At 39.1% G+C, this 27,722-nt stretch overlaps 1 protein-coding gene across 2 annotated transcripts; it reads right to left on the minus strand.

The window, feature by feature from the left end:
* Nucleotides 1-343: 343 nt before the first annotated feature.
* CYP4X1 (cytochrome P450 family 4 subfamily X member 1) lies at nucleotides 344-27,563 on the minus strand. Of its 2 annotated transcripts, none has more exons than XM_019018040.4 (12): nucleotides 27,168-27,563; nucleotides 21,019-21,160; nucleotides 19,670-19,714; nucleotides 17,784-17,911; nucleotides 15,220-15,347; nucleotides 14,982-15,136; nucleotides 12,373-12,479; nucleotides 11,607-11,797; nucleotides 4,536-4,669; nucleotides 2,470-2,534; nucleotides 1,595-1,677; nucleotides 344-1,099 (listed from the first exon to the last, which is right to left on the minus strand). In XM_019018040.4, the coding sequence occupies exons 1-12, from the start codon at nucleotides 27,342-27,344 to the stop codon at nucleotides 925-927; spliced, it is 1,530 nt and encodes a 509-aa protein (XP_018873585.3). In that variant the 5' UTR covers nucleotides 27,345-27,563; the 3' UTR covers nucleotides 344-924. The 2 variants fall into 2 exon arrangements, 1 of the variants encoding a protein (XP_018873585.3); XR_002004030.4 differs by having other exon boundaries at nucleotides 969-1,099; nucleotides 2,470-2,560; nucleotides 27,168-27,517.
* Between the last annotated feature and the right edge of the window lie 159 nt (nucleotides 27,564-27,722).

A 27,722-nucleotide genomic window follows, 5' to 3' on the forward strand; every position in this document is an offset into this window, starting at 1 on the left:
TTTTGAGAAGTGTCTGTTCATATCCTTCACCCAATTTTTGATGGGGTTGTTTTTTTCTTGTAAATTTGTTTGAGTTCATTGTAGATTCTGGATATTAGCCCTTTGTCAGATGAATAGGTTGCAAAAATTTTCTCCCATTCTGTAGGCTGCCTGTTCACTCTGATGGTAGTTTCTTTTGCTGTGCAGAAGCTCCTTAGTTTAATTAGATCCCATTTGTCAATTTTGGCTTTTGTTGCCATTGACAAGCATGTTTTTAAAACTAGAAATAACTTAAATGCCCAATAAGGAAAATAGTTAAATAAATTATAGTACATTCATATTACAGAATACCATAAAGCCATGATAAGGAATAAGGCGAATTTTTATTAAGTGAAAAAATCAATAACAATATAGGAATGATCACATCTATACAAATACATTGCTATATTTCTACATATAAAATGTATAGGAAAAAGTCTGAAAGAATGCACACCAAATTATTCTGTTTTTAGGAAAAGCAGTAGGATTGGTCAGGGCATGGAATGTAGGCTAAGTGAAGTGAGATTTAAAATTTTTATTCTACATGATTTTCTAGTGTTGGGAATTTTTGACAGTGAGCATACATGCACTTATTACTTGCATAATTCTGAAAACTATTTTAAAAACAAAAGAAAATATATGAAAGTCTATTGGTGTATACAGCATTAATAGTAGTGAAAGTTTAACAGAAAAGATCTGAAAGTCTCCCAAAGTTATATAGAAACAGATCTAGCTGACACACTGTGTACCTAGAAATGATTTTGGATCATGTGTAGCTTCACAGAGACCCCTATCCCACCAACCTCCAATCCTCCCACCATACATTGATCCCTTTCTATCTGCTTGGATCATTAGCTGTAAATTTAACTTAAAAACAAAGTACGTTTAATCATTGTACCCTGAGATCTAACATTCAGAGAGTTTCTTCAGGTGCAAATACATCCCATTCTTGGGCTTGAGGATAAAATGGTTGGGGAAAGTAAGAGGCCTGGTGGGGTCTGGAGTCACTCTGAAGTGGAGCAGAATCAAGGCAATGGTTACCTTTAACTCAATCATGGCAAACTCCTGCCCAATGCAGTTCCTGAAGACAAGAGGGAAAGAAAGTGATACTTGAAAAAATGATGTTTCTTCTGACTATAGTAAAATACTAGTACAAGAAGTCTGAAGTACACAGTAAAGTGATATTTTTCCACCAAATGCCATTGAAACTTTTGAACTTTAGACTTAAATTGTTCACTGTGAGAATTTGAGCTGGGAGGCTCCAACATGATGCCTTCCCTATAACAAGGTGGCAGTTGGAGTTACTCATGAAATTATTTCTCTTGCTTTGAAGGTGGACTGCATTGAGCCTATGAGCAGTAGCTTACATTGTGGGACTGCTTTTGAGGCATGGCCAAAAGGGATGTGACAGAGAATAGGATTGTCCTTTGTAAAACTAACTGATCCTTTGGGGCTCAAATAGGCACCAAGATCTACGGTTCCCTGGAAGAATGTATAGAGCCGAGGAGCTGAAAGGAATAAACTACTCTTAAGTAAACATCTTTGGGTACTTTCAGCAACTTCAAATTGTTCTCACCTTGATCCAGCTGAGAATGGTAAGTAGGCATAGGGGTGTCTCTGATCAGAATTCTCCTGAGAGAACCTTAAGGGGTCGAAGACCTGAAATGAGAGGACAACCCCAACACCATCCCCCAAACAACATGAACACATTTCTTCACCTACCACCTAGCACCGATCAATAGAAATATAATGTGATCTACATGTGTAATTTAAAATGTTCTGGTGGTCACATTTTTAAAAGGTGAAGTTAATCTTAATAGAGTTTATTTAACCAAAAATTACCATTCCAACCTGTAATCAATATAAATAATTACTAAAAGGAAATGTTTCACATTTTTTTAGGGTACTATGTCTTCAAAATCCAGCATGTATTTTAAACTTACAGCACAACTCAATTCCAACTGGCCACATTTCATGTGCTCAGTAGCCGTATGTGGCACGTGGCTACTACACTGGGCAGTGTACCTTCAGACCTGCAGACCTTGCAGCTTCACAGCTGATTTGTCTGATACTGAGGCAAACAAAAATACTATGGCAAGTGGTATTATTTTCACTATGGAGATACATCCACTTAGAAATGGTTGTGCATCCACTTAGAAATCAAGTCAAAATGATGATGTGGCCAATTATTACAGAGACATATACTCCAGCTTCCTGTTACAAGTAATAGATCTTAAACCTTAGTGGCTTATATGAAAGAAATCACTGATACGCATCAGGAGTGTTTCAAGAACACAGAATAGTTTTACGTTTCTTTTGGCTTTTATGTTTATTTTTGTTAAATTTGTGTCATTTCCCTTAATTATATAGCCACTTCTGTGCTTAGCTACCAAAAAGTGACTTGCACAGCATTAGTTCTTGGAAGTATTTATGTACAAGAGAGAATCGTACCTTTGGGTTTTTCCAGACAGCAGGGTTGTGGTGAAGACCCCAAATACTAAGAACCACGGTGATCCCTGAGAAAGGAGGGAAATCAAAGAGACTGCAGGAGAAAGAGCAAGTTGTGGGCTACTGTTATACTGCTCTTAAACAAGACTTTTGTTCTTGAAGGGAAGAGCTAGCTCCTGGCAATGCTCTGCCTGCTGTAGCTGATGACACCAGTGAGGAGCACCTAAGAAGATGTGGCTTGGGTTGGCACCTTAGCTTTCCACACAACAATTTACTTAATTCATGATTCTATCTTAAGTAGCTATTGGTGTCATATCAAAGTGATAAACCATGCTTATATTTTCTGCTATGCTTGGAAATTACTTAAATATTTGTTTTTTGTTTTTGTTTAGAGTCAGGGTCTGGCCTGTCAATCAGGCTGGAGAGCAGTGGCGTGAACATTGCTCACAGTAACCTTGAACTTCTGAGCTCAAGTGATCCACCTGCCTCAGTCCCCCAAGTAGGCAGGAATACAAGCATGCAACACCATGCCTGGCTATCTCTTTTTTTTTTTTTTTTTTTGTAAAGACAGGGTCTCCCTATGTTGCCCAGGCTAGTCTCAGACTCCTAACTTCAAGCAGTCTTCCCACCTTGGCCTCACAAAATAATGGGATTATATGCGTCAGCCACTGTGCCTGGCCTAAATACCTATTAATGGACTATTAAGCACTCCTGGAGAAAATTTGGGTATAAAAGCACAGAACTGGCTGGGCGCAGTGGCTCACACCTGTAGTCCCAGCACTTTGGGAGGCTGAGGAGGGCTGGTCTTGAGATCAGGAGCTTGAGACCAGCCTGGCCAACATGGTGAAACGCCATCTCTAATAAAAATACAAAAATTTGCCAGGCGTGGTGTGCACCTGTAATCCCAGCTAATCGGGAGGCTGAAGCAGGAGAACTGCTTAAACCTGGGAGGCAGAGGTTGCAGTGAGCCGAGATTACGCCACTGTACTCCAGCATGGGCTACATAGCAAGACTCTGTCTCGAGAGGAAAACACACACACACACACACACACACACACACACACACACGCACACACACACAGAACTGTGATTCTATCATGCAGATCCCATGACAAATTTCCACTGGTGCTGTTCACATATGGAAAGTGGAGAATTTTGGCAAATATCCATGTGGTTTGGGGAGAAACAGAGTACAAAACAAAGGAGAGAGAATTTGAGGGTTATTTGGTTTCCAGAAATAATTCTAGCTCCCAGAAATTAATTCTGGGTCTGTCAGCAAAGTTACAGTAACAGGCTGTAGGTGTTTGCCAAAAGCAATCCTGTTGGCTTGCTTCCTAAGACATGAATTAATAGAACATTGAATCAGATATGTCTCACATGACCCCTCTGCTTCCTATAAGCCCTGCTCAGAAACCTGTGTTGTTCCAAAGAGCTCTATGCTCTAGACTCAGGGTCTCTGCATGAGTTCTAGCTCTGCTCACATCAGTTAATGTCATCTACACAATGGGGCTGCCTCTGGATTTTGGGCCACATCGAAAGTATTTAAAAGTGTTCAGTGAACTGTAAATCATTGTATAAGCGTCTGTTAACATTGGATTCCAAGGGGAAAAATGAGATAATGGGTCTGAAGGCTCTATATTAACTATTAAATGTTGTATATTTATAAGGGTGATATTATGATGATGAGGCCAAAGATCCCCCTTGGTCTTTCAGATAAAGATACTGGTGCTATTTTCCATGAAGTTTCAGCTCGGTCTCAAACTCAGCCAAACAAAGATTATCTTAGAAATGATGTCCCACAATGGAAGAGACCCTGGGCTGAGATTCCAGAGACATGGATTCTGGGCTTAGCTTTGCTGCAACTGGCTATGTGCCTTTGGGAAAGTCATTGAAATTCATGTCTGACCAAAGCATTATCCTCTGAGCTCCTCATAGGTGATTAAACCTAAGTCACATGTTAGCATTATCTTTTGACTTCTCCAAGTGCTAAGAGACTCACTAATCTTTGTCACTGTGGTCTCCAGGATCCCACAGCCTCTAAGAACTGCTTAGGAAAAGAATGTAAAGACCTGCAGGCAATGTGCATCCATCTGGGAAGGTAAGTGGCTTGCTGAGATCTCTGGAAATGGACGGGACTGCAGGAATCAATCGGCACGTCTCCTTGATGCACATTGTGGTGTACGACATCTCACCCAGCTGGTCCCTGTGAAGATGAGGGAGGGAAGGGACTCAGATATCATAACCAGTTTACTTTTTTTCTGTTTTCTGTTTGTTCCTGGTAATTATTACCCTCAGGTTAAAGCCATTTTGCCACTGGTTTATGTAACAGAATGTTAAAATGGGACTCTCTGCCTCAGGATGAGCTGAGGTCCCAGAGGCAGAGGAACCAAAGAAATATATCATATATCCTTATTATAAAGTGAGCTGCTAAACTACCAGTAAAACATTTGCTAAGGAGATTTCTAAAAACCAGTTTTGTAACTCTTAGCTCATCATATAAAGTAATAATACATAAAAATGGCGAAGGATTAAAGAGGAGAGGCTTAAGAATTTTGAGAGAAAAAATTATTTAAAGTGTTGTTGGAACGCCAGAGTGCCATGGAAAAGGAAGGGTGCTTCCCCCATCTTAAACAAGAGGCTTCAAGAGGATCACTTAGGTGATCTGACTTGTGCTCCTTGGAGTTTGGGGAGTACAGGACTGATGTGAAAGGCTATAACTCAGAACAGACAGAAAGGCAGAGGACAGCAGCAGAGGCAAGGCAAGGATGTGCAACTGTGTCCTTAAACCAATTAACTGGCAAGAGGGAAAGCTCTGGGACCAGCTTGAAAAAGATTCTGCCTAAGGACAATTATTCTCTTGTCCCCTGAATCACTACTGGAAAGTTCTAGTGAGAGAGTCTCCAAGAAAGGGAGTTTCCTCTTGAGAGCAAGGGAAGCATGGAATATCCACCAAGCCCTTTGGCATGATCACAGTAGTACCAGCCCTTTACTCCTTATCCCCTTTCCTCCTAAAACCATTCCTGGAGGGGCCAGAAACAGCAGCTACTGGGTATTGGGGAGCTAGCCAGTAAGAATAAGTCGATGATAAACCCCTTGCCCACTGCTGGCTTCTAGGACCAAAGAAGTACCAAGCTGGGATGGAAAGAAGAGCTCAAGTGGATAAGTATTTGAAAGTTTCAGTATTACACTGGGCCAGATAGTTTAATTACTGACATAAGATTGTTCTTGTGATTTAAATGAATGAGAACTCTATGAGACTTACTCAGGATCTTTCCCCAGAGATAAAAATAACTTGCTCCACAAAGCAGGTTTAAAGTTTATAAGTGGAAGAAGAATAAAGTTTTTTTTTTAATTTGCATCCTACCTAGGCTGCATCCAATCTAGTCAGATTGGTTCCATAAAATGACTGCATATATTTAGTCTGTTTACCTTATTGTGTTTTTATATGTTTTTCTGATTACTTATTTTGAATGCAGGCTTTGGCCATTAGGTAATGTGAAATTTTAATTTTGAATTCTTTCTTCCTCAAGCTCAGGATAAATAAGACTAATTCTGGCCAGGCGCAGTGGCTCACACCTGTAATCCCAGCACTTTGGGAGGCCTATGTGGGCGGATCATCTGAGGTCGGGTGTTCAAGACCAGCCTGACCAACATGGAGAAACCCCGTCTCTAATAAAAATGCAAAATTAGCCGAGCATGGTGGCGCATGCCTGTAATCCCAGCTACTCAGGAAGGCTGAGGCAGAAGAATCGCTTGAACCCGGGAGGCAGAGGTTGTGGTAAGCTGAGAGATTGCGCCACTGCACTCCAGCCTGAGCAACAAGAGTGAAACTCGGTCTCAGAAAAAAAAAAAAAGAGTAATTCTGCTTACCCTGGCACTTTGCATAATTAAAAAAACAATTTTGTCCATTTCAATCATGGAACAAAAGTTATATTTCAAAATGAAGCAGAGGTAAAGACATCTCCAGATAAACAAAAGTTGAGGGTGTTCACCACTACTAGACCCATCTTACAAAAAATGCTAATGTGAATTCTCCAAGTTGAAATGAAAGAATACTAATTAACAACATGAAAATTGAAAACAAAAATCTCACTGATAAAGGTAAATACATAGTCAATTTAGAATACCCTAATAATGTAGTGGTGGTATGTTAATTAATTCTATCTCTAGTATAAAGTTAAAAGCCAAAACTATTAAAAATAACTGTTGCTACAATAATTTGTTAAGGGATACACAATAAGGGGACACATCTCCAAAACTAGGTAAATTATGACATCAAAGACATAAAATGGAGGGCAGTTGGTAGAGTAAAAGTGTATAGTTTTTTTAAGTGTTGAAAGTTAAGCTGTTATCAGTTTAAAATAGCCTTTTATAACTACGCTTTATGTAACCCTCATGGTAACCACAAAGCAAAAACCTATAGTAGAGCAACAAAAGATAAAAAGTAAAAATCAAAGTACACCACTAGAGAAAAGCACCTAATCACAAAGGAAAAGAGTAAGAGAGGAAGAAAGGAACAAAAGATCTATAAAACAACCAGAAAACAATGAACAAAATGGCAGTAGTAAGTCCTTGTCTGTCAATAATTACCTTAAATACAAATGAATTAAATTCTCTAATCAAAAGGGTGGCTGAATGAATGAATAAAACAAGACCCAAGCATATGCCCCTACAGCGTCTCATTTCATTTTTAAGAACACACATAGAGTGAATGTGAAGGGTTGGAAAAAAATAGTCCATGCAAATAGAAACCAAAAGATAGCAAAGGTAGCTGAACTTTTATCAGACAAATTAGGCTTTAAGACAAAAACTGTAAAAAGAGACAAGAAGACCATTATATAATGAGAAAGGGGTCAATCCATCAGGAGGATATGATAGTTGTAAATAAATATGTACCCAAAATAGGAACACCTAAATATATAAAGCTTTAAATATTAACCCTATTCAACAAATTGTGCTGGGATAATTGGCAAGCCACATGTAGAAGCATGAAGCTGGATCCTCATCTCTCACCTTATACAAAAATCAACTCAAGATGGATCAGGGACTTAAATCTAAGACCTGAACCATAAAAATTCTAGAACATCAGAAAAACCCTTCTAGATATTGGCTTAGGCAAAGACTTCATGACCAAGAACCCAAAAGCAGATGCAAAACCAAGCCAAAACAAAACAACCCCAAAAAACAACAACAACAAAAAGATAAATAGGTGGGACTTAATTAAACTAAAAAGTTTCTGCACAGCAAAAGAAATAATCAGCAGAGTAAACAGACAACCCAAAGAGTGGGAGAAAATCTTCATAACCTATACATCCAACAAAGGTCTAATATCCGGAATCTACAGGGAACTCAAATTAGCAAGAAGAAAACAAATAATCCCATCAAAAAATGGACAAAGGACATGAATAGACAATTCTCAAAAGAAGATGTACAAATGGCCAACAAATATATGAAAAAATGCTCAACATCACTAATGATCAGGGAAATGCAAATCAAAACCACAGTGCAATACCACCTTACTCCTGCAAGAATGGCCATAATCAAAAAATCAAATAATAGATGTTGGTGTGGATACAGTGAACAGGGAACACTTCTACACTGTTGGTGGGAATGTAAACTAGTACAACCACTATGGAAAACAGTGTGGCGATTCCTTAAAGAACTAAAAGTAGAACTACCATTTGATCCAGCAATCCCACTACAGGGTATCTACCCAGAGGAAGAGAAGTCATTATATGAAAAAGACACTTGCACTGCATGTTTGTAGCAGCACAATTCGCAATTGTAAAAACATGGAACCAGTCCAAATGCCCATCAATCAAGAATGGATAAAGAAATTGTGGGATGTATATACCATGGAATACTACTCAGCCATGAAAAGGAACAAAATAAAGGCATTCACAGCAACCTGGATGGAATTGGAGACCAATATTCTAAATGAAGTAACTCAGAAATGGAGAACCAAACATTAAATGTTCTCACTCATAAGTGGGAGCTAAGCTATGAGGATGCAAAGGCATAAGAATGATACAATGGACTTTGGGGACTTGGGGGAAATGGTGGGAGGGAGGTGAGGGATACAAGACTACAAATTGGGTACAGTGTATACTGCTTAGGTGATGGGTGCATCAAAATCTCACAAATCACCACTAAAGAACTTACTCGTAACCAAACACCACCTGTTACCCAAACCCTATGGAAATAAAACAATTAAATTAAGAAAAAAACACTGGTGAAAGAAATGGAAGAAAACACAATTGAAAAATACCCAGTGTTCATTAATTGGAAGCATTAATACTGTTAAAATATCCATACTACCCAAAGATTCAATGCAATCTCCATCAAAATTCCAATGGCAGTATTCACAGTAATTGAAAAAAAAAGCCCTAAAATTTGTATGGAATAAAAAAACTCAAATAGCCAAAGCAATTTTGAGCAAAAAGAGCAAAGCTGGAGGCATCATACTACCTGATCTGAAATTGACTACAGAGCTCTAGTCACCAAAGCAGCATAGAGCTTCTAAAAAAAGAGACATATAAACTAATAAAACAGGATAAAGAGTTCAGAAATATACCCACACATTTATTGTCAACTGATCTACAAAGGTTCCAAGAACATACAGTGGTGAAAGGACAGTATCTTCAATAAATGGTGTTGAGAAAACTGGATATGCACTAGTAGAAGAATAAAAGTGGACCTTTATCTCACTCCATATACAAAAATCAACTCAAAATGCATTAAAGATTTAAACATATGACCTGAAACTATAAAACTACTAGAAAAAAACATAGAGAAAAGCTTCTTGATATTATTCTTGGCAATGATTTTTTGGATACAACTCTGGAAGTATAGTCAACAGAAGAAAAAATAGATAAATGGTTTTGCAGCAAACGAAAAAGCTTCTGCACAACAAAGGAAACAATCAACATAGTGAAGAGACAACTTAAAGGATGGGAGAACATGTCTGCAAATGATACATCTGATAAGGGGTTAATATTCAAAATATATGAGGAACTCACACAATTCAAAAGCAAGAAAACAAATAACTAGACTTAAAAATGAGAAAAACCTAAAATAACATTCCTACAAAGAAGACATGAATGGCCAGCAGGTATTTAAAACAATGCTCAACATCACTAATCATCAGGGAAACGTAAATTAAAACCATAATGAGACATCACCTCATGCTCATTAGAATGGTTATTACCAAAAAGACAAATGTTGGTGAGGATGTGGAGAAAACAGAACCCTTATACACTTTTGGTTGGAATGTAAATTAGTACAGCCATATGGAAAATGGTACGGAGTTTCCTCAAAAAATTAAAAATAGAACTACCATATGATGCAGCAATTCCACTTCTGGATATACAACCAAACGAAATGAAATCAGTGTGTTGAAGAGACATCTACATTCCCATGTTCATTGCAGCATTATTCACAATAGCCCAGATATAGAAATCAACTTAAGTGTCCATCACTGGATAAATGGATAAAGAAAACGTGGTATATATATAAACAATGGACTAACAATTAGCCATAGAAAAGACAAATATCTTGTCATTTATGACAACAGAGATGAATTTGGATGACATTATGCTAAGTGAAATAAGCCAGGCACAGAAAGACAAATCCCACATGATCTCACATGTGGAAATCTAAAACATTAAACTCATAGAAGCAGAGAGTAGAACAGTGGTTACCAGGGGCTGTGGGAGAATGGGGGATTACAGGGATGTTAGTCAAAGGATACAAAATTTCAGTCAGACAGGAGGCATAAGTTTAGGAGATGCATTGTACAATATGTGATTGGAGTTAATAACAATTTGTATACTTGAAAATTGCTAAGAGGGTAGATTTTAAATGTCCTTACCACAAAAAAATGATAAGTATGAGTTAATGAACATGTCCATTGATAGATTTAGTCATTCCACAATGTATACATATATCAAAATATCATGTTGTACATCATATATATATACACACATACATATATATGTATATAACATGTATATGCACAATTTTTGTCAGGTAAAAAATAAATTAAAAATGATTACTCAACATTGTATTTTGTGCTATATAGATTAACTCTTTAGTTTATGGTAGGAAAGGGCTTCTATTTCCTTATAAAATGAGATCTCTAATATACTTTTATAATGTCAAATTTGGTTTTACAAATGTTTCAATTGAGTTGACTTTTGCATAATGAAATATGGTGTTTTTTATCTGGTTATGCTGCTGAGTTGTCCTCAGCATTTCTGTCTTTCTGTCCGTTTGACCAGATTATGTCAGGAACACATTTTATCTTTGCAAACAGCATAACCTGGGCTTTATTAACAGCAATATATGCTTAAAGTCTAGCAAGACAGAGATGACAGTTTCCACCTGGCTAACTCCTACTTATCCTGCAGTCAGCGTAAATGTCAAGGAAGTCTCCTTGAGCTCCCATGCCAGGGTAGATACCTGTCTTCTATGTCTTCGTGTTAGCCAGCACATATCTCTATCATTGCTCTCATTATGCTACACTGCAATTTGGAGGTCTGTCTCCTGTCTCCTGTATTAGACCATTAGCTCATCGAAGACAGGGCCCACAATAAATTGTAGTCATAAAAAAGGTCTCAGTATTTAAAATGTCCTCAGTCCATATTTGCTAAACTTAACTATAGTATATATCATCGAATATTATGTCTGAAGTCTAAAATCAATCCTGAGGAATAAAATTGGTGACAAGCGGCTGGGAGATGTCTAAAATGAGCCTTAAATAATGCAGCTAATCATTCAGCTCTCTCAGAAGAGGAGCTCCACTTGGACCCTATTGTTTAAGTTCTAAGTGCCAGCACAGGGATCAAGTCCTCATTTCCAATGCATCAGAGCCAAGGTGAAATAAAGAAATAAGACATTTCACACACCATTGATTAGAAAACCAATGACGGACAATTTATGGATAAATAAACTTTTTTTTTTTCCTGAAAGACAAGAGAATAATTTGGAGCTCTCTTTAGAAAGAACAGAAAAGTAGCCTATTTCTTCTGTTTCACCTGCACATATCCTGAGGCACTAGGGTCACTAAGGTACCAGCATAAAAAATAAAGCAAAATCTCAGGGGGAAAACTAGGAGGAAAATTTAGGGGTGCAGATCTTACCAAGTGATAGAAGACCCATCCCCCAGGATGCCCCTGACCTCCTCCCGGCATCTCTCTTGATGCTCAGGGTTCAGAGCCAGGCAGTAAAGGATCCAGGAGATGCTTGCTGCCAAGGTGTCGTGTCCTGCCAACAAGAACGTGCTCACTTCAGAGTGTACATCAATATCTGAGAAGCTGCTACCACTTTCATCCTAGAAAGTACAATACAAATATTTTAAATAAAATGCCAGTTTACAAATGTTTGGAGATACGACCACAATAATAATTTCAGAGGAAAAATCAGAGTTTTAAATAGGGGTTTAAATTTTAATTCAGTTCAACAAATATGTGGTATAAACCATATTCTGCCTAAAGCATAAAGGAAAACCAAGGTTAGATAAGAAAAGCAGGCCTTGCACAAGGGGCCCTTGATCAACAGGCCCTAGAAATTCTCTTCAAACTCCCAGATTTCCCAGGACCTTATCATCACAATTTTTACATTTATCCATGTGACCATTTTTTCATGATGCCCTAAAATCCATGTATCCATATGACAATCCTCAAATCTTGTCAAATCATTCGTTTAGTCTTTACTAATCCTCCTCTAGCGACAGAGTTGCAGAATTCTCTCTTTGTCTCCAATTGCATGAAGCTACGCATCAATTCAAAGTACAGTTAAATTTAGTCAATCGGTTTTATTCTTGTCTCCCCATCCCATTCCCACTTACCCACCTACTTACATAATTAACTGGTCACTTGAGCAGGCTTAGAAATTTAGAAGATTTACCTTGGCAGAAAGGACAATATCCAGAAAATCCTGGTACTTCCTCTTCGGAGTGTTATCCTGCTTTATCCCAGCCTGGAGGGATTTCTTTCTTTCCTGGATTATTGTATCTGGGTAGAAAAATAGTTTCCAATTACCAAAGTGACAGCAAAGTCAAATAAATTATAAAGCAAGCCATGGTTAATGAATAGCTTCAAATCTTGCCTGATTTCCAGATGTTTAAATAGATCTAATTTTCACAGATGGTTTATTTTCTCATCAAAGGGACTTTTGATTAAAGCTCCAAAGATAAACAACACAAATAAAAAACATAGTTTCCATCAGTATGTGGGCAATAAAATTAAGATGATTTCAAGTTTAGATGCAAGTGACCAATTATTCTTTTCTTCCTCAGTCTAATATTTTATCTTCGCAGAAAAGTTATTAAATAAAATGGAATGAAATAGAAGACAGGCAAAGAAATGCCAATATATTTATAATTGAAGGAGCTGAGAGAAAAAAACAAAACAAAAATATGGAACAGAGGTAATATTTATTTACTATTTAAAAAATTTCAACTTTTATTTTAGATACAGGGGTACATGTACAGGTTTGTTACATGGGTAGTATGAGAACTCTCTGTACTTTCTGCTGAATTTTTCTGCAAACCTAAAACTTTTCTAAAAATAAGGTCTATTCATGTTGAAAAAAGCCACAAAATCTCCTTAATTAAAACAGTGTGATTCTAGTACATTGGTAGATAGATCAATGGAATACACGAGAACATCCAAATATACTCTCATCCAAAACAGATACCAGTACATGTATCCATTTAGAATGTGATGGTTATCTCAAATCACTTGAAAAGATAAACTTTTAAATAATGGTGATGGGACAACTGGATAAACATTTGGAAAAATTAGATCAATACCTCACACCATATATAGGAATAAATTCTAAATGGAGTTTAGATCTCTGATTTAAGTACGAAAAGAATGAAATTATACAAGTACCACAAGAAAACATAAATAATTTTCTCTACAACCTGGGTACAGGGCAGTGGTTCTCAACTGGGGGCAACTTTGGCCCTAGGAACATTCAATAATGTCTGGAGTTATTTATGGTTGCTATAACTATCAGAGCTCTACTACATCGAGCGGGTAGATGTCAGGGATGTAGCTAAACATCCTACAATGCACACATCTTGACAACAAGGACTTATCTAATCCAAGAAGCCATTAGTGCTGAGGGTTGAGAAACCCTGGAATAGAGAATGGCTTTTTGTGATTACTAAAAATCCAGATGCAATAAAATAAAATATTGATATATTTGACTAAATAAAAATAAACAATTTAAAAAAATTAGCCAGGTGTGGTGGCAATGCCTGTAATCCCAGCTACTCAGAAGGCTGAGGTAGGAGAATTGCCTGAACCTGGGAGGTGGAGGTTGTAGTGAGCTGAGATCGCACCACTGCGCTCCAGCCTGAGTGATAAAGAGGGACTCCATCTCAAAAAAAAAAAAAAAAAAAAAATTGAAAAGGTTTTAAGTTTTGAATAAATTTAACATTTAATACTTTCCCTAACACTTTGCATTTTGCTTTTTCATCATAATTGTATAATATTTAAAAAGTAAAGATTTTTTTTACAAAGTTCTGTATAGCTTCCCCCAAATCCATTCCTGTTTACTCCAAATAAGCACAAAAACATTAACATTTTCTGTGTGTGCAATGATGCAGAAAGACTTGGGAACTGCTGCTATTTATAATGCCCATTTATGCCTTAAATTGTTTATAACCTGCTTCTCTGAGTGTCCTCTTTATAATATCTATGTGCATGTATGCATATATGTATGTGTAAATGTGCATATGTTGGTGTGTCTTGCAAAATTCCTGGAAGCAAAGACATTTGACATAACTATACTTTATATTTAACATCTATTCAGTGCCAGGCACTGTCCTAAATGCTTTACATATATTAACCCACTCATCGTAACAACAAATCTATGAGATAGGTTCTTTTTTAATCTCCATTTTATAGATGACACTGAAACAAAGCAGTAAGTAACTTACTAGTAACTGCTAGTAAGTGGTGAAGTTGATGAAGGATTAATTCACTGCTTGATAAGTATTCTCCATTATGGCATTCATGACAAGTAATGTTGAATTGCTTAAAAAGCTTAATCTATTTCAACTTTTGTGTTTATGCTTGCTAAAACTGTTTTTGAATCAAGATTCTTTCGGGTGCATGTCCATGTTTACTCTGTTCCACTCTCCATTCCTATGTTGCATGAATGTTTTTAGCTTGTCATTATTATTACTGCAATCGCTGTGCAAAAAGCCATATTCCATGTATGTCTGGAACTCTTAAATGCCTACTTATATTTGTATTAATAATAATTGTCCATAATAAAAATAGTATATATATATATATATAAATTCTGATAATACTTACTGCTATGGTTGAAGCAAAGTCTTATAAAGGACTCAAGTGAAATTTCTTTGGAGCAGTGTCTATATAAAAGCTCCATTAATAACAAAGATTCTTTCTCTTGTCATATTAAGGTTTATCCCTCTAGACAGACACAGTACAATCATGGCAGCGTAGGGACGTGGGCAACCCAAACCCAACAAATACCTGTGTACTGATTCAACACTCGGCTTAACTTCTGGAAGCGGTAGCCCTGAGGGCTGAGTTTGAAAATTATGTCACTGTGATACAACAAACTGTACAAGCGGTGAAATATGATTTTGCTGAGTTCAAATATGGCTTTTGCATAAGGATCATGGGTGCTAGAAGAGAAAGTTGGGATAATGTGTTAATAAACAACTTAGAAAATGTGAAGAAATATCTTTTTTGCTCTCCCACCACTGACCTGTTTGTCTGGCAGTTGGTCTCCTTGCTGAAAGCGCATTTCATGATTATATCCAGAGACATCGAGTTGATGTGCTCATAGACCTCCACGCTTGTGTCCTGAGTGCTGCAAATCTTCTCCCACTTATCCTGGCACAGGAGGTCAAGACCAACATCATCACCACCACCATGACCAAATTGCCTTCATTTGAAGGCTCCTGCCTGGCCCTGTTTTTATGATCTAATGGAGACAACCCTGACCCAGCAGGAACCAAAGATCACATGAGTAAATAAGCCATGTGCTTACACAGGGCACGAGGAAGGGAAAAATACACCCAGCGGAGTGAGAAGGAGCATGGAGAAAAATGCATATATGGTAAATGGCTGAGTTAAAGATCTGTGGCTTTTCAATTATTACCATAACTCTGCTTTCAAACAGACCAGAGTTCCATTAAAGCAATCATTGACACAAGACCCATAATTACAAGGGGTTTACCCCAGGGCTTCCTCCAACTTCAATTCCAAACTTGCTAGGTGCCCTGCCACTGCTTTCAACCACCATAGCCACATTTAAAATAAACTCAGAACATTTTCAAAAACATTTGGATTCAAAAGTGAGAAACAGAGCAAGTGTGGAGAGGAGCTGCTGCAGGGAGCTGCCCCCAGCAAAGCCTGACCTGGCTTAACTTCCCCACAAAGAGACCTACTTATACTGCTTGAAATGCTTTGCCTGACATTTTAAAACTGTCACAAGGTCCCTGGTTGAAAATGTATTTGTATAATAAGCATACTTTGTGTAAAAATTAAAATAAATTGAAATTTTAAAAGTTCAGGTCGACCGATAGGTCTTAAGCACCTAGCCCCTAGCTTAAGACCTATCGGTCAACCTGAACTTTTAAAATTTCAGAGACTTGGCAACCACAAAGGCAAAGAGAATTTTAAAAACTTTTCCCTAAGTGCAAATTGTTTATTCAAAGAGCCTTTTTCTCAATTATGTAAGTTTTACTAAGAACAAATGGTGAATGTAGAAGAAATGAGAACAGGAGGGAGGCTTCCAAGCTTGAGAAACTCTGGAATGATGCAGCAGAAGAAGGAAGTGTGAGAAAAATCCCGGAGAAATATGTGGCTGAGAAATGAGGAGGGGAGGAAGCGCTCCGAGAAATAGAGAGAAAACTCCAGTGCAACTCCAGTGCAGTCACTGGAGGATCTGAAACTGTGCTGCACCTGAACAGCACTAGAGTCACAAAAGGATGCTCTTCTCTCTCACTAGCTTGCACTGCACAGTCTCTGGGTCTCTGCCTTGAGAACTCACACTGATGTTTTTACCACAATCCTGGCTGACTTCGGGTTCAAACTGCTTCTGTGAGTTTGGCTGAGAACCCAGTCATTGAGCTGGTAACAGAGGTTTGTATGGGAACAGGGTGGGTTTGCACATGAAGTGAGAGGAAAACTTTGTCTTTGTTTGTGGTGTTTGAGGTGTCTATGATGAAAGTGTATTAGTGAATTACTTGTCTTATTTCAAAATAAATATGATTTAAAAATTAAAGCCATTGTACAAATAGAGTTTTGGAATAGAATCGTTTATAAATCAGAGACCGCTCACAGGAATGTTCTTCGGCCCCTTAGAAAGGTGTAGGTCAGGGCCTAATGATCCTCCACTATCTACAAGAGGAAATTCACATCTGCAACTTTAATACAGACATTCTCTTTTGCTTGGTCCTTTATAGCCACTGGGCAAGTCCATGCCAATCTCCAAACCTTTGTTCATGCTCCCTCACTCTGCCTCGAATACTCTCATCCATATTACCTACATATTCAAGTCCAGCTTATATTTCATGGCAAATTTGAGTTTCCTCTGAATCTGAAGCTGTTATAGCTGCTCCTGCCATCCTTACCTGTCACCTTGTGGAAGTTAACACAACTCCATACTGGAAGCTAATCTGCCATCTTGACTTCCAATTAACTCTAGTTCCAGGAATGCTCTGAGATTTCCAGTTTATCTATTGTTCCTTGTGTAAGAGCATGTACTTACCATAAATCTTGCCCTTAGGGCAAGTTCTTACTATTAATAATTTCCTCTGAAGCATGTATACCCCTCCCCATGGTCTATAATTCCTGGGTCTGGAGGGTAATGGCACAGGGATCCACCATCTTGTCTCACAACTGTGTGAAACAACCATGGTTTTTGTTTGAAAGCCTCTATTGAATGTTTCTTTTTAAGAAACTGTCAGCCTTTTTCTTCAGCCTCTCAGTTTCCTCAGACTTTGGGGTAGGTTTGTACAGACCTGCCCTCCATGAAACACATCTGCAGCACTTACTATCTAACTATCACCATTTGGTACTTGGTTTGCTGCCATAAAATCTCAAAATATATCTAAGACAGAGGACCAGATCTTTTTATTAATATTATCACTCAAAGAACATAACAAATTTTTTACAGACACCTATTGTTCAATAAGTACTTGTACATTGGTTAAATTTTTAGAAATTGATTTTTTATTTTCATGGCCCACAAAACACATATCTAATACTGTCCATTGCTGGGAGCATTTTGCAATGCACAGAGCACTTTCCCCCTTTACTTACCAGCATCATTTTCACAGAATGAGCCATCACCTCAATGTATGCTTTCAGGATGTTAAAATGGAATCCAGGAGTTAGTAGGCGACGATGCTGGAACCACTTGGGTCCGTCTAGAGCCGCTAGTCCTTTTCCTTGAGAAATAAAAGGCAGAAAACCTTATGTCATTTAATTAGATGAGATGAAGGACAGATGAGGAACACAGGCAGCGTGGAGTAACCATGACCCACAGGCAGTCATGAAACAGTGGAGTATCAAAGTAGTACTCGTATTAACATGCAATGCAATTTAATAGATGAAGGTGAATTTAGAAGCTTACCTCTGGGATGGATGTATTTAATATTGTGAGAAACAGTTTCAAAGTCTAATAAATTTCAAAGCCTTATAAGATGAGCACGCTAATCCTGAAATCACCAGTTACTACCTATGTAGTAACTGAATAAGTGACTCAACCTTCCTGAGGTTTAGTTTTCTCAATAATGAACTATGATACTAAATACCTTTTTCCCTGTGTTGCTGTGGAGGTTAACTGAAAGTGAATATATAAGGTAGCCAACCTACTCCCTAGCTCACACTAGTAACAGAGCAAGTGAATTCCTTTCCACTCCAAACCAATCCATAAACTATATGATGAACATAAATTCACAAGGAAATAGACAAGAGTGTCCACTCTGTCCCCTGATATTTCCTCCTTGAGCCCAGGTCTATGAATGATACTATGTGGAAATACTTACCAAGGCTAATGCTTCACAATCTTCTATTGCCAGACTGGTCATTAGCATTTGGCTTTAAAAGGACTTTAAAGTTTATTAATACATAATTGATACCATTCATTGAATGCTTACAACATTCCAGGCTCATGATGCATGATCTGTCACTCATACAATGGTGGCCATTACATGTAGTGCTAAAAATATGTATTTCATTTAATCCTCATAAAAGCCCAGCAATGTGAGTCTCATCCTTATTGTCAAAGATGAGGAAACTGAGATAGGGAGAGATTAAATGACTTCCCCAAGATCATATTTAACTAGTCAATGCAGGAGAGGGCAAGATTCAAATTTAAATGGTTCCTAATACAAGCCTATATTCTTTTCTTTCATTCATGTCTTGTTTAACATAAATACCAATTATGTAATCAAAGAGCTTAGTTTATCTGCTGACAGAATATTGCCAAACTCTAGAGCAAAATTTTACTGACTTGCACGTGGAAATAAAGGAACTCCAAAAAGAAAGGAAAACATCCAAGAAAACGAGAGAAGGATAAAGAAAACAAGAATAGGGATGGTGAGACTGCAGTTTGGGTAGTTTTTTTGTTGTTGTTGGGGGCTGCGGAGAGAGTTTTGCTCTGTCACCTAGTCTGGAGTGCAGTGGCACAATCTGAGCTCACTGCAACCTCTACCTCCTGGGTTCAAGCGATTCTCATGTCTCAGCCTCCCAAGTAGTGGGACTACAGGCACATGCTACCACGCCTGGCTAATTTTTGTATTTTTAGTAGAGATGGGATTTCACCATGTTGGCCCAGCTGGTCTTGAAATCTTGACCTCAAGTGATCCTCCCACCTTGGCCTCCCAAAGTGCTGGGATTACATGCATGAATCACTGTGCCTGGCCAAGGCTGCAGTTTTAAAGAGAGAGGGGACAGATTCACATATCTGCTGCCTTGAGAATAAGACTTTGTGGGAGAGAAACGGATGAAGAAGCTTTCTGGGAAGTGGTGGTGTGTTGACCTTAGAGCTCCCCTTCAATCTTTCCCATAGATAACGTTCAGTATAGCTCTACCTTGCACTCTTTGTGCTTTTGAATTCAGATTTCAGTTTCTTTGGCATGCTCTACTATGGAAAGGGGACTTTGAATGAGAGTGGGTTATACCTCTCATTTGCACATACATACCAAGAAGTGGAGGTGAGAATTTCTGCAGGTACTGGGACTTGGGATCTGCAGAGTCAAGCAGAGGAAACAAAAGACATCATTAGAGGGAGCATTCATTATCAGTTCAAGTTGGTGACGGTTTTCTGCATTTCTGCACCAACCACAAAAAGTGAGCAAAAGAGAGCCCAGGGCTTACTTCCTGCTGCCTTTGGCAGCCTGGGGAAAGACTTGTGTTAGTCTTGGCTCAGTTTCAGAGAACAGCAAGCCCTATGAGGCAGACAAGTACAGAAACCCTGATTATTCCCTTGTTTACACTTCCTCCAACAAGAACAGAGTTTGCCTGAAGGTTGCAAAGTTTCCATAACTGTAGTTGGGACAACACATATCCTTTACAGAAGGCAAATTAACGATCAGAGCAGAGGCCAGTAGACACCATGTATTGAGGTGTCGATGCCTCTTGGTGTTTTTGTGAACCCCAAAGTGGAGGTGTTCTACTGTTCTTGTCCTTAACAGGTGAACATGACTAGCTGGCATTACCAGACTTGCCAGGCAAGGCTTCCCTTGGCCTCTGTGGGTTTTATGACTTCAGTGTCAGCAACACTTCCCACTCCCACCCCTGGTCTTGAGCATAAGTCTCATGACACAAATCAGAGCAGGCGGACTGGAAACATGGAGATAGTCAGGGCAAGGCTCTTTCTTTCATTAGGTTTTATTAGGAGTGGTGGATACAATGCACAGGGAAGACTGGAATATAAAAACCTTCATTTTACAAAGTTGACAGGGCAAAAACTGGACATTTTAGTATTATGCTATGAAATAATCCACAATGAAAGCCTTAAAAAAGGATTGGGTGGGGAAGTAGATGACTCATACCTGAAAAGGGGACACAGTTGAGAAATATGTGGAGAGGAAAGCTAAAATTTGGATCACTATCAAGAGGTTTGATGGGTAAATTAATGATCTAGCATTCAGGCTTGCATACTGAACCAGCAGAGGTAGAGTTACTGCTGATTTCCCACCCTCTTGAGACTTATGCTCGAGACCAGGGGTAGGAGTGGGAAGTGTTGCTGACACTGAAGTTATAAAACCCACAGAGGCCAAGGGAAGCCTTGCCTGGCAAGTCTGGTAATGCCAGCTAGGCTTTAAGTTATACTGACTTCAACGTGCCCATGCATACCTGAACAAGACAAGGGACTGGGGAGGATATGGGAATCCCCTTCAGTATTGGTAGGAAACCTGTCACCTCTCCATACTTGCTCCTGTGTCTCTTAAAGGCCCCAAACCAATCTTTGCTTTGGAATCTTGCCTATGGGTTTTATGCATTTCACTTCTAGGAGGTATAGGTCCCAGAGCTTTCCCCCTCTTCTTACCTGTTCTGCTCAGAAGTGTCTTTGCATAGTCTGGGTCATAGATATAGAAAAATGCCTGAAAGGGCCCAATCCAGAAAGGGAAGGCACGAGGGTATTTTTCAATAATTTCCTCAAGCTTCTCCATGTTATCATCCTGAATAAACTGCAGTGAAAAAAGTAAAAGTAATTAGCCAGCCAAGCTGGACCTGTCCCCTCTTATAGACACAAGCTGAGTTCAGGACCTGATAAGGTCACACAAGCAGAGGAGCCTGAGACTTTTCTGGAAGTGACGTAACATGTTTTCTTTGGGACTTCTAAGCTTGGGGGATAATTCTCTAAACAAAGTTAGTGTATTTATCTTCTCAATATTAATATATCCTGTACCCCCAGACCAAGTCACTGTTGAATGACATTTACTGTGAACTCTTGTCCCAATAGAGGGTGAGCCGAGTCACACTCTCTGCCTCACTTGCCAACATCACACACTCAGATTGGAGTGGGATCTGGAAGCTAAAAAGAAGTATTTCCTAAGTGGGAAACTAACAGTTACTAAATGGGGCATGACCCTACATCCAGCTCATCATTTCTTCTTCCTGTTCCTCTCTCTAATTATGCACCAGTGATTATTTCTCATGACTTAGCAGTAAATGCTTCTCTCTAAAAAATTGCCAAGTCTATCCATAAAGAAAATCCAAATTCTCCCAACAACAGAAGGTCCATTTACACAGATGTGTGAATCTTAAAGCAAACTCAAATACAAAATTTTCAGCTTCCAACATTTACAAATGAGAGTGCAAATACTACTACCAGAGAAGGAGTTTTTGCTTTTAGAAGCAGATGAGTAATGGCTCACTTAAATTGTTTCTCTAAATCACTGAAAACAAGATTCATTTACATTTGCTTCTTGTGTAAAGTGGAGGGCACCTGCATGTGTGTGTTTTGGTGTGCCCATCTACACACTTGAGCATGATGGTGGGAGTCCCCAGCTGAAAAGTAATCTTAAGGCTGCCAGATTTTTCCTCGTGTGACCAATCACACGGTATCTGCTGCAGGATTGTTTGCTCTCATCCTCTGGAGAGGTGGACAACTCTGGCTCCCATTTTTCTCTGTTATCATTCAGCAATTTTAACCCATAGAGTGTTCTCTGGATAGTTCAAGGCCACTGAAAAGCTGAGTCTTGAAACCTAGTTTCTAAAATACTGCACTCTTTTTTGCTAATGTTGCCATAATCAAGCCAGTGATAAGCACCCACTGACTATCCAGAGTAGTGGTTTTCAACAATGTGAATATTTTTTCATTTATTCATTTACAAACAATAAACACACAAGTATTTATTGTCTATCACACGTACCAGGTGGTAGAGATACAGAGAAATATAAGGAAGACAAGGCCTTTGCCCTCATGAATATTATAAACTAATATGACAATTGTTTGTTTAGGTAAAAAATTTTCATAAACACCCCAGCCACATGAAAGTATTTCATTATACTTTTTGTAACTCCTGACTAGACAAAAAGGACAGAAAACTGATGTGAATACTGTACTATATTTAATTTATATTTCTTCATCCCCAGAGAAGCATCTAAATACACTTGAAAACGGGTACTACATATATTTAGTAAACATTGTTCAGAAATGTTTAGAAAATGCATAGTGCCCCCAAATAGCAACAGCTAACATTTATCAAGCACTGCTATGAACTGGGTGCTGCTAAATGCTTTCCATGTTCTATGTTATTTAATATTTACATCAAGAACCCTATGAAGTAGATATAATTACAATCCCTACTTTAGAGATGAGGAAATTGAGCCCTACAGACTAGGTTAAATGATCTGCCCAAGTGTGTACAGCTGGCAATCACTAATGAGGATTCGAACTCCAGTTTAACTCTGGAGCCCAAGTGCTTTATACTACTTAGCTACATAGATGTTCTCTGCAGTACATCCAAGTACACATGCAGATGCACACACACATACACACACACACTTGCATATGTACGTCCTAGGTCCCATATGTTGGCTATTGAATAAATGTCAAACCACCTGGCCTATTCTATGCAGTAAATTGATCTTTGAATAAATAAATTTTCTCAGCACCTAACATATTTATGCATTCAACAAAAGATTTATTGAGCACCTATTATGCACCAGGAACTGTACCATGCACTAGGTTTATACTGGCAAACAAAGACCCTACCTCTCACAGATTTTCTACTGTAGTTAGTGGTGGATAATAAACGAACAAGCAAAAGAGTATACAGTACAGTGTCAGAGAGTGATAAGGGCCAAGATAATAATAATGGGGTTGGAGATAGAGAGTACTAGAGGTGCTATTTTAGTCTGAATGGTCAGGGCAAGCCTCTTTTAGGAATAATTTGCAGGGAGAGCAATATAACCACAGACGCGCATGTTCAAAGCTCCAAGGGAGGAATATCCTTGGCATGTTTGAAGACCTGTATTACTAAGAGTAAGGAATGAAATTTCTCACCTTGTAGGGAATTTTCCCTATACACACTTTATCCTTCTGTAACCTTATGACTATACTTAAAGTGTTACTGTCTTTAGATAGAAGGAATAAGTTCCAGTGTTCAATAGCACTGTTAACAATAATTTATTGAATATTTCTGAAGAGCTTGAAGAGACTTGAAATATTCCAAACACAAATAAATAATAAATGTTAGAAGTGATGAATACCATAAACACCCTGATTTGATCACTGTACATTGTATGCACATATCAAAATATCACAGGTACTCCATAAATATGTAGTTATTATGTAGCAATAAAATGTTACTGCCTATGTAAAACAGTATCACATTTTGAGCCTTAGATACTAGATTTCCTTGTGACTTCCTGCATGGTGAATCACCAAAAGGATCCTGATCTGATAAATGGGGAGGGTTGGTAATATTAGACAGTTTGACATGTCCGTCATCTCTGATCTGCAAAATTCTGATAGAAACCTCTCAAACACAGAAAAAAAAAACTTAGTGACAGTCAAGAGTGAATGTGGACTCTAAAACACTATGAATGCAATAAATAGTCTGAAATGAAATTAAAAAGAACAAAACAGAAATAAATTTAACAAAAGAAATGCAAAATGTATACTTTGAAAAATACAAAAACATCGTTAAAAAAAATTAAAGAAAGCCGGGAGTGGTGGCTCACGCCTGTAATCCCAGCACTTTGGGAGGCTGAGGCGGGTGGATCACGAGGTCAGGAGTTCGAGACCCGCCTGGCCAATATGGTGAAACCCCGTCTCTACTGAAAATACAAAAAATTAGTTGGTGTGGTGGCGTGTGCCTGTAGTCCCAGCTGCTTGGGAGGCTGAGGCAGGAGAATCGCTTGAATCCAAGAGGCGGAGGTTGCAGTGAGCCGAGATTGCGTCACTGCACTCCAGACTGGGCGACACAGCAGGACTCTGTCTCAAAAAACAAAAAAAAAAAAACAAAAAAAATTAAAGATGACCTAACTAAACGGAAAGGCTTTCTGTGTTCATGGATCAGAAGACCTAATATTCTTAAGATGGCAATAATCCCCAAACTGATCTACAGATTCAGTGCAATCCCAAGCAGAACCCTAGCTGGTTTCCTTGTAGAAATTGATAGGCTGCGTCTAAAATTTGTATAGAAACTCAAGGATTCCAAACAGCCAAAATAATCTTGGAAAATAACAAAGTGCGGGGGACTCATACTTCCTGATTTCAAAGCTTACTACAAAGCAACAGTAAGGCAGTGTGGTACTAGCATAAGGATAGATATATAATTTATTTATTTATAATTTTTAATTTTTGTGGATACATAGTAGGTGTATATATTTATGGAGTAAATGAGATGTTTTTGATACAGGCATGCAATGTGAAATAGGCACATCATGAAGAATGGGGTACCCATCCCCTCAAGCATTTATCCATTGAGTTGCAAACAATCCTATTACACTCTTTATTTAAAAATGTACAGTTATTATTGACTATAGCCACCCTGCTGTGCTATCAAATAGTAGGTGTTATTCATTCTTTCTATTTTTTTTTGTACCCATTAACCATCCCTACCTCCTCCCCCAGCTCCCCTCTATCCTTCCCAGCCTTTGGTAACCATCCTTCTACTCTCTGTGTCCATGAGTTAGGATAGACATATAGATCAATGGATTAGAATTGAAGACTCAGCAATAGACCTTGACATTTATGGTCAATTGATTTTTGACAAGGATGCCAAAACAATTCAATTGAAACAACAGACGACATAGTATTCATGAGACAGTAGAGATACATAACACAGGATAGCATCAATGGGGAGTCCTAGAACAACATCTGCATACCAAGCTTAAAGAACAACCAGTCCAGACTGGAACAGGACGAGAGGTCTGTGGCAAAAATATCTCCAGAAAAATGAACAGATTTGGCATGTTTGCATATTTGGAAATATTATTTAGATGTGTTTGACAGATCTATTAGAGCATTTGGAAAAAAACAGTGACAGATATTGAAAAATGAAGCAGATTAGAAAAGGAAGAAGTTAACAATACTGTGGGGGTGGGGAAAAGTTCTATGAGAAAAGAAATAAAATGAAAGAGGACCATTTAGATCAGCAGTAAATAACATTTGCATAATAAAAATAATACAAATAGAAGTTTTTCTCTTTAAAAAATACAATACTATATAGTTACTGGGACAGTGGAAGATGAAGTGTAAGTGATTGCCTGTCATAAAGAAGTTCATAGGTGGATGTTGTCTTAGTACATTTGTGTTGCTGTAAAGGAATACCTGAGGCTGGGTCATTCACAAAGAGGATTATTTGGGTTACAATTCTGCAGGCTGTACAAGAAGCATGGCATTGGCATCTGCATCTGAGGAGGATCTCAGACTGCTTCCACTCATAGTGGAAGTGAACAGGAGCAGCTGTGTGCAGAGACCACATGGTGGGAGACAGGAAGAGAGAGGGGAGGAGGTGGCAGGCTCTTTTCAACAATCAGTTCTGGGGGTTGAAGAGGGACTAAGAGAGTGAGAACTTATGAAGGAGACAGCTGCACCAAGACATTCATGAGGGATCCATCCCAATGACCCAAAGATCTCCCATCAGATCCCACCTCCAACATTGGGAATCAAATTTCAACATGAGGCTTGGTGGGGACGAACAAACCATATCTAAACCACAGCAGATGTCTAAACTTATTAAATTAATAGATGCAATATGGTAATACTATTTTACAAGTAAGTATTTAAATACCAGAAGAAACCGATAAAAGAGTTGAAAGTGGTTGCTTTATATAAGAAAGACTAGAAAGTGGGGAAACCAAAGGATCGTGTAGTAGCTCTGCTGGAATGCCTTCCCCACACCACCCAACCATCCTTTAAGACTCTGCTCAGCCCTTCACAGACTTTCCTTTCTTCTCTAGGCGGAGATGTATACTTTCCTCCGACAGATATTCCCTTGTCTCTAGGCCTCTAGTAAAGCACCCATTGCCTTAAATTTTCATTTTCTCTCTGTGGCCTAAGTCTGCACCTGACTTGGGTGGTGCAGGGGAGGGACTTAGCTTCTCTTTGTAATCTTAGTACCTATCACACAATTGCCACTCAGAGTCGGTTGAATGAATAAAAACCTTAATTAGGGGTGGGAGTGGATTTAAAAAACGGGAGAGACCAGAAGCTAACAGTGTCCCTTTACAAATTTCCATCCATCAGTATTTCTCGAGTGGCTGGCTGGGGCTGCTCCTTACTTCACAAGAATCTTAGGAAAAGAAAATTTTCTCTTGTTAAAATGGACTAAGGGTGCCAACGATTGGGATAGATTCTGCATATTTTCTGCAACTAATAAGTTATTTAGAATAACATGCTATTTTTAAAGCAACACATGTGGAAGGCTTGGTGAAGCAATGAGAGACAGACTTGAGTTACAGCTCGCTTTCTTTTTCCATATTCAGGTTCTTTAAATAGCTCTCTCCCAGCCCCCAAAGCTTCCTCTTTAGTGACCTTTCCCTGTGGGGCTGCGGGAAAGCAATTCTCCAGAGCAAGGAAAAATGATGCTGAGAGCCACAGGCCGGGCTGGAAAGGCCAGTGCAAGCCGGAGGGTCCCCAGTGATGGAAGAAAGCGGCGTCTCTCTGCCGGCTGGGCTCCTCTGCCGCATCCTCCTCCGCCCCTTCCTCCTCCCTCCTCCCTCCTCCCTCCCATCTACCTTCTGGTGCCCAAGGAACCAGTGGGTGGGGGGCGCTGGGAAGGGGCGCAGGTCCCGCAGCAGCCGCTGCCTCCGCAGGTACAGCTTAATGGCCTGCAGCAGCCCCAGGGCCAGGCAGAACACAAACGCCAGGTAAAAGGGCCGCGCCCAGCGCGTCTCCAGCCAGGAGAATTCCATGGCTCTGCGCAGCGCCGAACGCCGGCGGTTTCCTGGGGCGCGGGAGAGGGTGGGCTTTCTCCCGCCCGGAGCTGGCGTAGGGTCGCGCAGCCCACCGCCTCTCTGGGCCTTCGCGAAGCTTCTGAGTCGCGGGAAGAAGGAAAGGCAGTGGGAGGGGCAGCTCAGGCCTGGGGAGAGGAGGCAGGCGCGCGTGCGGGATTTCTAGCCGGTTACCAAAGCGCGCACGCTTCGTTCGGCCCAACTGCTTTTGCGCTCCTGGAGCGTCCTCTTTTAAGTCCAACAGTTTTCAGTCACGGGATCTGAATTTATATTGTAAAATAATGCTAAAGCTGAGGTCATTGTTTTTCTTCCTTATCACAAATTATAAATGGCTATGCA

The sequence above is a fragment of the Gorilla gorilla genome, chromosome 1, assembly GCF_029281585.2.
Source record: "Gorilla gorilla gorilla isolate KB3781 chromosome 1, NHGRI_mGorGor1-v2.1_pri, whole genome shotgun sequence".
Taxonomy (NCBI): domain Eukaryota; kingdom Metazoa; phylum Chordata; class Mammalia; order Primates; family Hominidae; genus Gorilla; species Gorilla gorilla.

Excerpts from the sequence above, each read along its gene's own strand:
- CYP4X1 (XM_019018040.4), bottom strand. The coding sequence starts at position 27,344 with ATGGAATTCTCCTGGCTGGAGACGCGCTGGGCGCGGCCCTTTTACCTG. Across the intron at positions 17,912-19,669 it reads ATTCTCACCTCCACTTCTTG|GAAAAGGACTAGCGGCTCTA; the intron begins GTATGTATGTGC and ends TTATTTCTCAAG. Across the intron at positions 4,670-11,606 it reads GATGGGTCTTCTATCACTTG|GGACCAGCTGGGTGAGATGT; the intron begins GTAAGATCTGCA and ends TCATCTTCACAG.